General features: G+C 42.9%; 1 protein-coding gene across 4 annotated transcripts in view; it reads left to right on the top strand.

Annotated features, from left to right (window-relative positions):
* Positions 1-15653, top strand: part of MRTFB (myocardin related transcription factor B) — a 326233-nt gene extending 310580 nt beyond the window's left edge. For all 4 annotated transcript variants that reach the window (XM_075830127.1, XM_075830126.1, XM_075830129.1 and 1 more), the window contains 3 exons: positions 1336-1476; positions 8933-8993; positions 14230-15653. In XM_075830127.1, the coding sequence (XP_075686242.1) occupies positions 1336-1476; positions 8933-8993; positions 14230-14762 (735 nt within the window). In that variant the 3' untranslated portion in view covers positions 14763-15653. The remainder of the gene's footprint in view (positions 1-1335; positions 1477-8932; positions 8994-14229) is intronic.
* Positions 15654-15898: the final 245 nt, after the last annotated feature.

Raw genomic sequence — 15898 nt, 5'->3', positions numbered from 1 at the left:
GTGTCAGAGCCTCTTTAACTAAAGCTGAGCTGTAATACATTTAACTTAAGATTTATTCTGCAGTTTTGTACTAAATATTTCCATATTTAGAGCTAGACTACTTCTGGATTGAATATACTTGTAGATGCTGTACAGAGGCGTAAGTAGCGGGGGGGTCAGGGGGAGCGGTGGCCCCGAACCCACTGAGAAGGCTGGGCCGCGAGCGGCATGTCCCGGTTTCAACTGTATCTGGACTCCCTGCTCCATCATTTACTGTGTAACGCCGGCTGTGAGTGGATTGGTGCAGGCAGACGCGATGCAGTGACGTCATCGCGGCTGTCTCTGCTGAGCCACATAGAGTACATACCTGAGAAGTAGAGGGATCTCCTCCACTCGTCGTGGGAACGGAGATAGGTAATTTTTTATCGGGCAGTATAGGGACATTATACTGGGTATGGGGGGCAGCTATGGTGGCATTATACTGTGTGGGGGGCTGCTATGGGGGCATTATAGGGTATCTATGGGGGCATTATACTTTATGGGGTAGCTATGGGAATTATACTGTATGGGGCAACTATGGGGGCATTGTGCTTTATGGGGCAGCTGTGGGGGCATTATGCTGTATGGGGCAGCTGTGGGGGCATTATGCTGTATGGGAGCAACTATGAGGCATTATGCTGTGTTGGAGGCCCTATGGGACATTACACTGTGTGGGGGCACTATGGAGGCATGATACTGTGTGGGGGCACTATGGAGGCATGATACTGTGTCGGGGCACTATGGAGGCATGATACTGTGTGGGGGCACTATGTTGGTATTTTAAGCTATGGGGCATTCTACTGTATGGGGGCAGCTATGGGGGTATTCTCCTCTGGGGGGCAGCTATAGGGCATCATACTGTATGGGGCGTTATACTGTGTGGGGGCACTATAGGGCCATTATTTGGTGTGGGGGGCACTGTTGGCCATTATACTCTGGGGAGAACACTATAGTTTCAATGGAAGTTACAAAAACAGCGTAGCTCGCAATGCTACACTGTTTCCGTAACACCCATTCACCTCTATGGAAGTTTACAGAAACAGAGTAGCACAGCAAACTAAGCTGTTTATGTAAGCCTGACCCCGCCGGATGTGCCTCGGCAGTTGTAAACCTGCATTGTGGGGCCCACTCAGATGTGTTTTGCGCCCCCCCCCCCTGTGCTAAACCTCTAACTACGTCTCTGACGCTGTATATTAAAAGCCATTTTATTTCTATTTAATTTGTTTCCTATTTTTTACTCCCCGTCGTCCAGTGAGCAGGATTATATTCCACGTTGTCTGATCATTTATTACAGTTGTGTTTATGTTCTCTCCACAGTCCAATGCCACATCCCTGTCCCAGCAGTACATTGTTCAGCATTCAGGGTTTAACAGCTCAGCTGCTAAAAATAAAGACCCCCCTCGCTATGAAGAGGCCATCAAGCAGGCTAGAAATACTCCGCCTCAGTCTCACACCGAGGTGGGTCCTTCACACCGCAGACGTTTCACTGTGTCATGTAAATATGTTATGTTAGTGATTTGTTGTGACCAGAAACAAATTAGTCCATGTTCTATGCGGACACTTTAGTGACGCACTTGACAACCCCTTTAAATGTAAGATTTCCATTTCCAAAAGGCTGGGTTCACATTGAGTTTTTTGACGCGGAAACCACGCTGAAAATGGCTCCCATTGATTTCACGTGGTTACGCCTCTGACCTCCCATTGACATCAATGGGAGGCAGAGAACGCGTATTTCGCAGAGTTTTATGCCCGCTGCACTCAATGGAAAATCTGCGAAATGGAATATTGAGACAGATTTTCCGCCTGCAAAAAACTCTGTCCTGGTTTTACTTTGATTACTCGGCAACTAACACCCAAATCTGTGAAAAGTTTTATTTCACAAGTTTGTTTCACAATTTGGCCATGAGGTGGCACTATTCTGTTGCTCATCTGCTTGGAATTAATATAAGAATTAAAATGTTTTGGGCTTTATTAAGTATAATCTTAGGGAACCGCACAATGATCAGTTCTATAATATTATTATTAGAATTGTCCCATGTACAAGCAGCAAAGGAGCAATTTCGTAGCACAATATTTTTGATTGGAATTGCTGCCTCTACGTGCAGGAGCGACTCTAATATTAAGCCTGCAGAGCTGAAGAGAAATCTGCATTGTCAGCAGCGTACAAGCCTGTACTGTGAAGTGAGTTTTCATAAGAGCTCACACATTTGTAGTAATGAGTATTAACCCTGCCACTCTGATCCCTCCATTCGCAGAATACAAGCTGCCGTACACGCTGTCAGTGCTCTGCAGGTTTACCACAGGGAGTTTTATTCTTTTTATTATTGTATCGATCCTTCTTCTACAGGTCTAATAGTATTATGTTACATTTCCATTGCTGCAGGATAAATGAGTGGCCACATAGACCTTGCCCTGGTGACATCTGCTGATCACCGGGCGGCTTCAGTCTAAATAGGAGTTGTGCAGCTGGAACAATCTCTTTAAGAGATCGGCAATGACTAATGTGAAGGGAAAAAATCTGTGACGTTTTGGTGGTTTATTTACATTATAATTGAAGAAAAATGCCTCGTTGTAGTTAGTAAAAAGACATTTTTTTATTTTTTGTCATGCAATTTTAAAGAACCCCTGAAATCTAACCACGGACACCAGCCTCTCTGGTCACTCCATTCACAGAATACAGGCTTCCATGCTTGTGGTCTGTGCTCTGGTCTGTAGACTGAAATCCTAAGGTTTGTGTCCTAAAACATTACGCAGCATTGTAGTTTAATTTACCTACAGAAAGCGTTCAGTTCCCCCATTCCTATTTTGGAATAACCAAATACGACTTTGTACCTTTTACTTTAGATCTGTGATGACCACACTTAAAGGGGTTTTCCGAAATTAAATGACTTTATGTTAATGCATGTAATTTATAAATGTAAATACATATGTAATATACTTACATATTACAAAGTGGCCCCGTTTCCAGATCCTGCCGTGGGGTACTTGACGGGTGACGTCACTCTCTGCACTGGCTCTGCCGCTTTGTCGATCTTGAATTCTTTTCCGGGTATATGACACGTCACTTGTCACGTGGTGTATATCGGCTTGTTCTGTTGTAACGCGCATGCGCGGCCCCTGCTGTTGTCGCGAGAACAGCAGGGACCGCGAGAACAGCAGTGACAGCGCATGCGCGTTTCGGGCTGTGCAGCAGGACAAGCCGATACACGGCATGTCACAAGTGACGTGTCGTCTACCCGGCAAAGAATTCAAGATCAGCAAAGCAGCAGAGCCAATGCAGAGAGTGACGTCACCCGTCAAGTACCCCACGGCAAGATCTGGAAACAGGGCCACTTTGGAAAATGTAAGTATATTACAAATGTATTTACATTTATAAATTACATGCATTAACACAGTCTTTAAATCTCGGACAAGCCCTTTAAGTCTAGCCATGTTCCACCAGAGAACGACCCAAAACGCCAAGGAATGCCCCTTTTTATACAAATTAGCATAAACCCTCACCTTTTGCAGTCCAGTTTGTGGGACTGTCCAGCGACAGTCGGGTCTGTTGGCAAGTATGGATGACTACTCTCATCATTCATTGTCTACCAGGGTGAAGTACTAATTGATTTTTTCATATGCATACGGAGGGGATCCGTGGTCCTACAATATGTAAAGCTTAGGATTTCAGTCTCTCTAACGTTTTCTCTATAACATTTTCTATGTGTTTGGATGTGGAAGTCCATATGAGAAAGTCCGTCCTGGTGTCCGTGAATCACAGCTCAGGTATCAGAAACATCTGTCAGACAGAAGTGGAAACTGTCAATGCAGAATATAAAGGGAAATTAACAAAACGTTCCTGCAGGACGCTTGTTTTCCCCGATTGCAGAAAGACAACACCCGGCCCGTATAGCATTCCTATGCTGCACTGTCTGGCTCAGGCCTGGATGTACAACACGGGACTTTCTATCAGCACTGGAGGTTACATTAGAAACCAAACAACATCTTTCCGAGATGCTGTAAAAACCACATAATAGCGGAACTGGGACTTGTCTGTTTCCTTCTGACTCACATGTTCCGTGGTCAGGATCCACCTTTATGTATCAGGTTAATATGTTGATATGTAAATGGCAACAAATGTATTCTTTAACCCCTTAATGACTAGCTAAATTGTTTAGTTTTGCCCCTCTGCCTTTGAGCAGCCGTAACTTTTTATTTTTTCATTGACGTGCCTGTATGAGGCCTTGTTTTATGCAGGAGAAATTGTATTATTTTTTATCCTGTGTAGTTTGGGGGGTGCTTAAAATTTACTGTGTAAGGCCCTGTTCACACAGAGTTTTTTTTGAAGGCAGAAAATTCTGCCTGGAAATATCAGCTCCGGTTTTTTTGAAGTGGTTTTGCACCACAGGTGGTTTTTGCCGTAATTTGACATGTTTTTTTGCCGCTGTGTTTTTTTTTTATCTCTTTCTTCAACAGACAAAGAAATAAACACGAGCATTTTTTGCAAAACACGCCGCAAAAAAAGTGTAAAAAAACAAGTTTTTCCCGTATCCCATTGATTTCAATGGGGTTTTTGAGGCGGAAAACGCCTCAAGATTGGTGCATGTCGCTTTTTGCTGCGAGAGTTTTTTTTTTGCTCGCGGGAAAAAAACGCTTCCACCTCCCATTGAAATCAATAAGAGGCAATTTCGGCCACTGTGTGAACAGGGCCTTAGTTATGTCATTTATTTTTGTAGCGTGAATTTAGGAAAAGGTGATTTTCGGCATTGTAATTTTTTTATTTTTTATTCTGTTCACTTTTCACGCTAAATAACCTGTTAAATTAATTCTTCAGGGTATTACGGTCGTGTAGATACTTAGTATGTGTAGGTTTTTTGCTTTTATGTAATGTATGGGAAATAAAATGTATTTTATTCTAAATCATTTACTTTTTTGGGGGGACATATTTTAATTATTTTTTTTGGTTACAGTTTTTTTTAATTTATTTTTTTAATCCCATGGAGGGATAACTTTTAAACAACTTAATTTCATATTCATAATATATTCGCATACTCTTGTATGCTAATACATTATGCAGTGTCACTATGACACAGGCTTCTGTTAGGACAACACTTAGCCCTTATTCACATGACAGGGTTTCCCGGCCGGGTCACGGCCATTCATAAAACGGCCGTCACACGGCTATAGTAGGGACAATAGACCCCTAATGGGGCTATTCACACTACCGATTTTTTGACGGCCCGGGAAACCTGGCCGTCAAAAAAATGGGACATGCCCTATTTTCAGCCGTTTACCCGGCCGCCCGGCTCCCATAGAAGTCTATGGGGCAGGGTAATACACGGCCATCACCGGAATGTGTCCCGAGTGACGGTTGTGTCTTCCGTCGCTCGCGCTCTCTCTCCTCCTCACAGTGCAGAGTGCATGTGAGGAGGAGGAGGGTCTTTTTTTGCTCCCTGTAGGAGTCGGAATCCCCAATCCCCAGCCGGGGATTGTGGATTCCGCTACAGGAGAAGTGAGTGACTACACTGTCCATATATGGACACAGCGACGTCACTCACTTCTGAAGCGGAATCCCCGACCCTGTGGATGGGGATTCCGCTATAGAAGAAGTGTGACTACACTGTCCATATATGGACACAGGGACGTCACTCACTTCTGAAGCGGAATCCCCGACCCTGTGGCCGGGAATTCCTCTCCAGGAGAAGTCAGTGACTACTCTGTCCATATATGGACATTGAAGTCAGTGACTTCTCCTGGAAGGGGGGGGGGTGCAACCTACAGGGGACTTGGTGGCATTACATACAGGGGGCTGGGTGGCATTACCTGCAGGGGGCTGGGTGGCATTACCTGCAGGAGGCTGGGTGGCATTACCTGCAGGGGGCTGGGTGGCATTACCTGCAGGGGGCTGGGTGGCATTACCTGCAGGGGGCAGGGTGGCATTACCTGCAGGGGGCTGTGTGGCATTACCTACAGGGGACTTGGTGACATTACCTACAAGGGGCAGGGTGGCATTACCTGCAGGGGGCAGGGTGGCGTTACCTGCAGGGGGCAGGGTGGCCTTACCTGCAGGGGGCAGGGTGGCCTTACCTGCAGGGGGCAGGGTGGCATTACCTGCAGGGGGCAGGGTGGCATTACCTGCAGGGGGCAGGGTGGCGTTACCTGCAGGGGGCAGGGTGGCGTTACCTGCAGGGGGCAGGGTGGTGTTGCCTGCAGGGGGCAGGGTGGCAATACCTGCAGGGGGCAGGGTGGCATTACCTGCAGGGGGCAGGGTGGCATTACCTGTAGGGGGATGGGTGGCACTACCTGCAGGAGGATGGGTGGCATTACCTGCAGGGAGCTGGGTGGCATTACCTGCAGGGGGCTGGGTGGCATTACCAACAGGGGGCTGGGTGGCATTACCTGCAGGGGGCTGGGTGGCATTACCAACAGGGGACTGGGTGGCAGTACATGCAGGGTGCTGTGTGTGGCAACAAATTTAAATAAAATTCATCCGGTTTTAAAGTGGACAGGGAAAAAAACTGATGCAAAACGGGTCAAAATCAGCCGTTAAAAACGGAAACACGGAACGGAATCGAAACGGATGCAAACCGGCCGGGAAAAACGGCCCAAAACGGCCTATTTTCCCGGCCCCTGTCGTGTGAATGAGGCGTAAGGCCCTAGTGATCCCTAACATCAGAAATACTGAACATACAGCCCTGGGGTCCTTTCTAGGTCCCCAGGGCTGACTGCAGAGAGGTTCCCCAGTCTCTGATCACATCACAAGGGTTTCTAGTGATGTGATTAAAGCGGGGAGTTCCCTTTGATCACGCCGTGGTCACATACCGCAGCAATCAAAGGGTTAAACAGTTTGGGTCGGAGTTTCCTCCGATCCCAGCAGTATTCACTAGGCTTCTACAGTCACTTTAAAATTGGAAAAACCCTCCTGAAAATGTCATTTTTTTTACTGTAAATTTATGTCTCTAGTAAATAAAGTTGCCGAAAGACTCGGGTGCCTTAGGCTGTGTTCACATCAGCGTGGTCTTTCTGTTGAGGGTCTGTCAATGTTCCGCAATGGTGACTCAAACTTTGCTAATGGTTTCCGTTTGTCACCGTTGTAAAAGGGTTCCGTTGTTTTGACTGAATCAATAGCGCAGTCGACTGCGAACCCTTCAACGCTGATGTGAACAGGCCCGTAAGTGCGTTTTTAAACCCTAAGCAACGTAACAAATTTTAGACTTAAAGATCAGTAAAAAAAATTCCAGTTGTGTTCCAGCAGTCATAACTTTTTTTTTTTTTTTTTACAATGTAGCCATATATAAGACCTTGTATCTAGTGGGATCAGATGTCATTTTTTTTTTTAGGAACCATATAATGTTTTGAATAACATTTATTAATATTTTGGGGGTATTGGAAGAAAAAAAAACTAATTTCGCCATTGTTTTCTGGGATTCATTTTTATGTTTTCATTGTGCAGTATAAATTATATAGTAACTTTATTCTACAGGTCGTTACGTTTTACGTTTTTATTATGTTTTTTTACTTTTGCACATTTAAAAACACTTTTTTTTAACAAAATAATTTGTTTTTGTGTCCCCACATTCCAAGACCCATAACACTTCTTTTTCTTCCGGCGGAGTTGTATGAGGGCTTGTTGTTTGCAGAATTACTTGTAGTTTTCATTGCTACCATTTTGTGGTACATATGACTTTTTTGTATACTTTTAATTCCTGTTTTTGAGAGGCAAGGGGAGGAGAGAATGCTATTCTAGCATTGTTTTTCAGTTTTGTTTTTTAGCTTTAACCGTGCGGGATAAATAACATTTATTTTATTGTGGGGCTCTATGTGTAGTTACTTTATTTGTATTCATTTTTTTCAATATTGCGTAAGGGAAACATTTTTTTATTTTTTTATTTTCCTTTTCTTGTTCTAAACTCTTTATTTGGCTAGATTGTGGAGTTCACTACGGATAAAAAACGGATACGTAGTGGAACAGAGGCTAACTGATACCAAGTGAGGGAGAAAAATACCATTGAAATCAATGGTAATGCAAATGGAAGCGATCGTTTTCGTTTGGCTTTCCGTTCACCTGTTACTCTGATGGAAAGGTTGAACGGAACAGATGAACAAAAGCCAGCGCTGATGTGAACAGGCCCTAACTGTATACTGTTTATACATTGCACTCAATAATAACACTTATGCAGTAGAGCTCCTCTAGTGGCAGCTCGATGTCTATTCAGGGGATTTGGAGTTCTGTATGGTCACCCACCAGGGGCAGCTATAATTAGGAATTAATTGACTAGAGTTTTGGATAACATGACCGTAGAGAATAAAGGGCCTTTTACACCGGCCGACAATAGGCCGGTGCAGCGATTGTTGATCGGCGCTCGTTTGCTCCTGTCACACGGAGCTATGGATGGGGATCGCCCGTCCCCATACATTATTATCATATCGGCAGCGCGTCTTCCTGTTTACACAGGGCAATTATAGGTAACGAGCGTTATATTAACGCTTGTCTGCCCGATAATCGTCCAGTGTAAAACCCCCTTAACTCAAGGACTTCTATTTACATTTTCTTTTCACATGGGTCGTGATAAAAGATTATTATTGTAATTATTGCTATACAAATCGCTTTACTCCGCGCATTGCTACATTGTTATTTAAGCTCTGTTCACATCTATGTCGCGGCTTCCTTTTATAAGGGAAACCACACTGCTGCGTTGGATCCGTCATACAACGGAATGGATACCAACGGTGCCTGACGTACCCCATTGACCTATAATGGGGTCTGTTGTTTTGACAGCAAGAATTAGCGCTGGACTATTCTTGCAGTCAAATGTGATGGAACCGCCAACAGAGCGTTCAACATAGATGTAAGCAGAGCCTTCTCCAGTAGATTTTATGTAAGACGTTCTGATTTACTATGTATTTCATGTATTTTATTTATATTGGTATGCAGGTAACAAACGCACACAGTCAACAGATGGATGACTTGTTTGATATACTCATCAAAAGTGGAGGTAAGAAGATGCGTGAAATAACTTTATCGACAAATGGTCGTGTAAATCTGTAACGTTTTACTGATCAGCTTTCTACATAGATTTTTCTCCTGCACTACCACAATGCAGTTTTCCATAGGTGGGACGTGTGACTGTACCCTAAGAACAAGCGTGTTTAGAGTTGATAAATTTAGCTTTGGTTTTTGCTGTCTGTTATTTTCATTGTATCCCATTTATGAACTAAAAACATCTATTCACTGTGTTTTTATGACAATATTTCGCAGTACTGGATCTTCTCAGAGTTATGACCGCAATGCTCTTACTGATCGGGCTCTGCTCGCAACTGTGATTCCATTATTAAAATGCCAGAAAACATTGTGCGCCATGCTGCGTTATTTTTCCTATTACTATGAATGACACCATGGCGGAAACTCAATGGAATACATTAAAGTCAATGGGACTGATCTGTCACAGTATTGATTTCCGTTTTTCTGCTCCTATGACAGAAAAGAAAGCGGAATTCCTAGCCCCTTTATGACCACCCATATTCTTTTTCACAGCGTTGTGTCATAAGCTTGGCATGGGACATGGGTATCGGGCTGTCTAAAGACATTCGGGCTCCTGCTGTAACGGCCAGGGTGGAGGTTGTGTCCGATCCCGGCCATTTAACTCCTTAGATGCCGTGGATAATAGTGACTGTTATTAACCAATCAGAGAGATGCGGGCTCCCTCTCTTAGCCCATCGGCACCCCTGTGACCCATGCCAGTTGGGTGCCTAACAAAAGCCCCAGATCTGCCACCAGCACATACCTATTAGGCCCTGCCAGAGGCAGTTTTTACTGCAATTTAGTGTGTTTTCCGATGCAGTTACGATAAAAAATGCAACCACATCTAAAAACGCACCAAATTGCACTTTTTCAATGCGGTTTTAACGACACTTCAATGCTTGAATAGACCCTAAGGGGGAGTTCACACTTAGCAGCTATAGCATGGCTGTGATGCGGCCCAAAAATGTGCGGACATGGTTTTACAAGGAAACAGAAGTTTTACCGGCAAAACTTCACAGCCATTAACAATCAATTTTTAAACCGTACCAATGTGCAGTAACAGCGCATTTTTGCGTGTTTTATTTCCGTGCTGTGGCCGCAACGTGTGAACTCACCCTTAAGTGAATATAAGTCAGGAGCACGCAGCCCGGCTTCAGCTTCTTGACCGTCGTTCTCAATGAGCTACTCCGCCGATACGGGAATGACAGACTTGTGTTACAGGCATATTGGCCGCTGACTTGAAGACTGGAGCCAAACTTAAATAAGTAACAGCTGAAAGAAAATTAAACCATGAATTGAGGAGGCAAAGCAGCCGTCTTCTGTATGCAGAATCATCGCAGCCGTCTGTTAACCCCTGTGCTGGGGCCTTAGAAGGCTTTACTGAGCTACATTAAACATCACTTTACAATTTTGCATGGGATTATTCATACAATTGTCAGTCGCTGCTAACTCTAAGGTTTTATGGTGAAAAAGAATAGCACAAGCGAAACATATTCCACAGCTATACATTGTCCAACCAGCGGTTTTCTGAATTTAGTAACAACTAATGGTTGAAATGAATAAGAATGTCTGCTGGTTGTCAATGTCTAGGAGAAGACTTGAGCCTATAAAAAGAGAAAAATCGAAAACGTTACCAACATTGATGAAAAGAAATGACTAAATATCAAGATTTATAAAAAAAAAAAACTAGTGGAAGGAAAAATAGATCAAAACCAATCAGAGAATAGCTGCAGCAATCGGATAGGTATTTACGCGCAGCTCCTGCACTAGTGTATTTCTATGGGATAGTATGCCATATATCACCAGGGAAGACCCCTTATAGGGCGGCATACTCGTAGTAGGTTAGACCACTTAGCCATTCAGCAGATCTCAGAGCGATCACATGACCCCTCACTCCTGACCCCTAATAAACAGTCCTGTTTTTAAGGGGGTAAAGGCAGAACATATACCTCCGGCATATTGATTGGCACTTTGTGGGGGTGCCAGCTGCACTTACTATGTCAGCATTCATACTACATTGTATGGGCAGCCTTATGTAAAGGTAGCCTGTAGGCTTAACATCACCATTTCAGCTTTAAACCTGGTTGACCAGTACAGAATAGTGATCTTCAAGTTGTGGTTCTACAGCTGTCATCAAATTACGACTCCCAGCGGGCCCTTGTAGCTCACTGAGAGTTGTAGTTCTAGCTGGTGAACCACAAGTTGAAGATGGCTTCTCCACACTGGTCAACCAGGTTTTAAGCAGAAAGAGTTAATCATTACGTTCTTGATAATTTCACAAAATTGATGCTGGATAAAAATGTTGCTTTTGCTCCACATTAACTCCACATTTATAAATGTATGAGGTCGCCTCAAATTGTCATCTGAAATCCGGCCTTAATTCTCATTGGTGGACAGCAGCTCTCTATGGACTTCACTATAAATTTGACATTTCTAATACACTTTCGAAGATGCGTTTAACACCATTTTTCTCCTACGTTTGGTCTTTGAAGGACGATGAGATGTATTACAGGCTCTTTCAGCACTTAATGGGTGCATGTGGCTCATGACATCATATCTCTTTTATATTTAGCACCTAAGGGAGACAGAGCAAAACCTGCAGCTTGAGAATCCATTACAATACTCAGCGGAGAAAGCGTAGGCTGATTATTTTCATGGCACGCGGTCAATTTTGAGCTCTGTTTCATCTTGCTGTCAGAGAATACTGATGTTAATGAGAGGGCTGAGATTTAAACATTTGATAGCTAGAAGTCCGTTTGGATTTCAACCACATCCTCCGCACAGAACAAGTCCCTCTTTTCAGAGTAAATCTATGGAAAAAAGATCTATACATAAAAAAAACCCTCCTAGAACGATAAATCAGAATCCGCTTCAGCCCAGATATCCTCATATAATGCGCCTATTTTTCCTAATTACTTCATGTATCCCTTTATCTTAAAATTTCCCTTAAATTTGCCCCTTCATCAGGTCAATTACAGCCTTAGCGTTTTTATTAACACACTGTCCTACTAAATTTCTACTAAATTGTGCACTTTTTGCTTCCTCCTGCAGAAGGTTGTACACCCTAAATGGGAGGTGGGGTGGTTGGGTCCATATGAAAGGACTCGTTCTATGAGGCAGAGCTGCTGCAAAAAGAACCTCTCTTGCCCCAGAGAACTTGCATGAACATGGTCGCGAATTGACATTAGTGGTTAGTGGGCATCATGTAGTACAACATTTCACCTGCAGGATTGCTGTGGACACAGCAGTGCTTTTCCAACAGTAGCTGATTCCAAGAGATCCGACAACCAGACCACTACGCAGTCCGTTAAGACCTTCACTTTTAATAGGAATTGTCAGATCTTTTGACGTGTCTGCTTTGGAAAATACATCCCCATAAAATACGAGAGATGCAGGTAAAAACAAATAGGATCTATGTTGGCGCTGCTGCTTAGTGTGGACAAGGTACAGATCCAGAAGATCAGTTTTGAGTTTTGTAAACTGTTTAATTGCAACGCGTTTCAACGCCGAACTGGCGTTTTCATCAGATGCCTGATGAAAACGCCAGTTCGGCGTTGAAACGCGTTGCAATTAAACAGTTTACAAAACTCAAAACTGATCTTCTGGATCTGTACCTTGTCCACACTAAGCAGCAGCGCCAACATAGATCCTATTTGTTTTTACCTGCATCTCTCGTACCCAAGCGGTCACCTCGGTAACCGGCTCGGATCTGGCAGCAGCTATCCCGTGGACCCCTCCATTGAACTCTCCTAACCTCACGGTGAGCATATATATCTCCTCTATTTCTCACCTCCATCTCCTTTGATCCACACCAAGTGGCGCCGTGGTTTTTTGCTCTTTATCCTATCCCCATAAAATAAAAATTCTGGCACAACTGCATTGTGCCGTTCCTCTGTTATCTCCCCTGGAAATGCATGAATACATTGACAACTGCAAAACATCTATACAACCCATTTATATGTATCGCAATATCAGAGATAATTTGGTCATTAAAATGCACATGTACGTGTATATATCCAGAGAGTGACCTATCCAGAGGCATACACGTGTACGTCTTCCAGTACTCTTTGTAGACCATACACTTTATCTCTCCCTATAGTCATAGCCCCTAAAAAGTTTAAATTGCAGCTGAACCCATATCTATTTAGTGTTGATTTACTATGTTCCACATTTCCAGAAGATTAGGCTCCACTTTAAAGCTTTGTTCGGCCATATACGTGATAACAATACAAGTGCTGTATGATTCCCATGGCATACAAAAAAATGACTCCTCCAGTTTGGAAAATCTATTAGCGTTGAAGGCCGGTTGTCAGTAATTTATCACTGCGGGGAATACAAGTGCCGGTTAGTATCAGACTCTGAGAAAAGGTTTTATTGTCTAGGAGGATATTCTGTTTAAAATTGGATCCGGATAAATGTATACATCTGGAAAACAACAGAGAGCTTTTACATGATCTCTCCTAAAAGGCATTGTGTGTCTGACAAGAGCTGCTAACTGCGTACCTGATGTGCACGGGAACATATTCACTTCAAGTAGCACTTAATAAAGACCGGAATCACACACTTTGCATTGTATTATACGCTATATGTAACATTTGCAAACTCCATGAGGATGATATACAAGCTCGGTTTATTTTAGCTATGGTGCAACCACCCCTCCCCCATCTGAAGGAGAATTGAAACTAAGTTTTATATAAAAAGAGCTAGTAGTATCCTTCATAAATACACTAAATATTAAGGAGGTCCTGGAAATATTTATAAAAAAGGGAATGATAAGGTGAGTAGACACTTTTCTGATCTTCCAGGCAGTAATCCATCTTCAGTCAACGTCTCCAACGCCTCATATGGCCGTTTACTGGGGACCAGAGGCGTTACGTGCAAATTCTGGGCCTCAATGCAATATCTTTAACAGGCGCTGCCCTCACCTACCATGTGCCATTTATAATACTGGTGTCTTCTAATAAGCGACCCAGGTACTACTTAACTACTACCGCTTTACACCCTATAGCTCCGCTTCTCCTGGGAATATTAAATTATTTATATATCTGCACAGAAAATTAAGACTTTTTATATTTTTATCCACCTTAGGATAATCCACTACATAGTACTACAGTATATTTGTTTTTATAAGATAAGAAAGTATGTTATTACTTATGTATATGTCAAGTGAAGCCTTTGGAAGAGTTAACATTGTCTATTTCATTTTCCAGAAATTTCTCCTCTTATTAAAGAAGAACCTTCTCCAATATCAAAGTTGAGGCCGGTTACGGCCAATGTAACCACCATGCCAGTGAACACCGTAGTATCGAAGCCACCACCGCAGATACATGTAGCCCCTCCGTTGTCTTTGGAGCCAACAAACAGTCTGTCTATCAGCTTAGAAAGCCAATTGGAGGCATTCTTAGATGGAACCCTGCCATCAGGAACTAACATTCCTCACCTAGAAAGCCATAGTGACGGCAGAGATACATTTTCTCTAATTGACGACCTGAACAATGATCTTCTCCAGCATCACAGCATACTGGACCATGATTCAACACCAATGGAGACCACGGACACTCCATTCACTGCAAACAGTTGCTTATGCCTAGATCTCCAAGACACAAACCTGGACAACATGGAGTGGCTGGACATTACGATGCCCAATTCTGCCTCTTCCCTTACTCCTTTAAGCTCCACCATCCCAAGCATGTTCTCCACTGACTTTTTGGACACTAATGACTTACATTTGCAATGGGAGTAAACGTTTACTGTAGATCTGGGATTTTACTTTAAGTTGGAAACTGGTTGTAATTGCAGCAATTACACCAGACAGCGGGATACAAAGTGATCTGCAGAATTTAACTACTCTGGATTCCCAAAATATGTTACTGGCGGGCCACTAGGGAGAGACACTACACTGTACAGGTGAAAAAACAAACCAAAAAGGTGACCAGTACTGGTAGGTCAAGAATGATCATAGGGGAATTGTACACAAATCTGCATTAGCGATGGTCTCTGAATGGTTTTTCTGATTTTATTTTTTCCACTAATCGTAACTGCACTTGACTGTTCCTGTGAACAGGCTGAGCCAACATGAGTATATGGCAAAGCACTGACTGGTTCAGCGTTCGCACTCAAATCTTCACAAGATATGCAGAGTGGAGAATTGCATAATGTGTATTTGGCTCTATCTGTCATACCACATGAAAGTAAACCTTGTGGAACGCATACATTCATATAATCTACATTTTACTGCCGTTTTCCTATCAAATAATAGAAAAGCCTACACTCCCCCCCCCCCCCAAAGATGCAAAATCTTACATTTGTAAGGCTGTTCATAGATGATTACACAACTGTAATTGTGTTGCTGGAAAATGCTGGTTTAAGGTATACATTTTATTTTTTTCGGTATGAAACTTTACAGATCGTGTTGGTTTGCTTTATTTTATATTACCTTTTGTAACTGTTCAGAACAAAGGGATTTTTATGGCCTCTCCGAAACCTACTGTAATATACTGTACAAATTGTATGAAATGATTTTTTTTTTTTTACGGAGAGGTTACCTGCTACAGATTAAGCGCACAAGAATTGTTTTTTGCTTGCTTTCCTGAAATGGCATGCACCAAAATAAAAAAAAATCTTTAAAATGTTAGACTGGACTATATAGATTTTAGTCTAATATATGGGAGAAGAAAGGGATATGAGCTTAAAACAGCCCGCTACAAAGAAACGTGTATATAGAAAAGTCTTGAAAAAGTTGTAAATATAGTTATGAACTCAGATATATGAAGGGAGAAATGAGATTGTAAATACATAAAACATAGACTGGTGTTTCCTGGAGTAGCCGTACATGTAGTAACAGACCTAATTCTACATGAAGGTGAATCTGCCATAGTC

Source organism: Rhinoderma darwinii, chromosome 6 (assembly GCF_050947455.1).
Source record: "Rhinoderma darwinii isolate aRhiDar2 chromosome 6, aRhiDar2.hap1, whole genome shotgun sequence".
NCBI lineage: Eukaryota > Metazoa > Chordata > Amphibia > Anura > Rhinodermatidae > Rhinoderma > Rhinoderma darwinii.
This window is presented reverse-complemented; position numbering and strand designations above follow the sequence as displayed.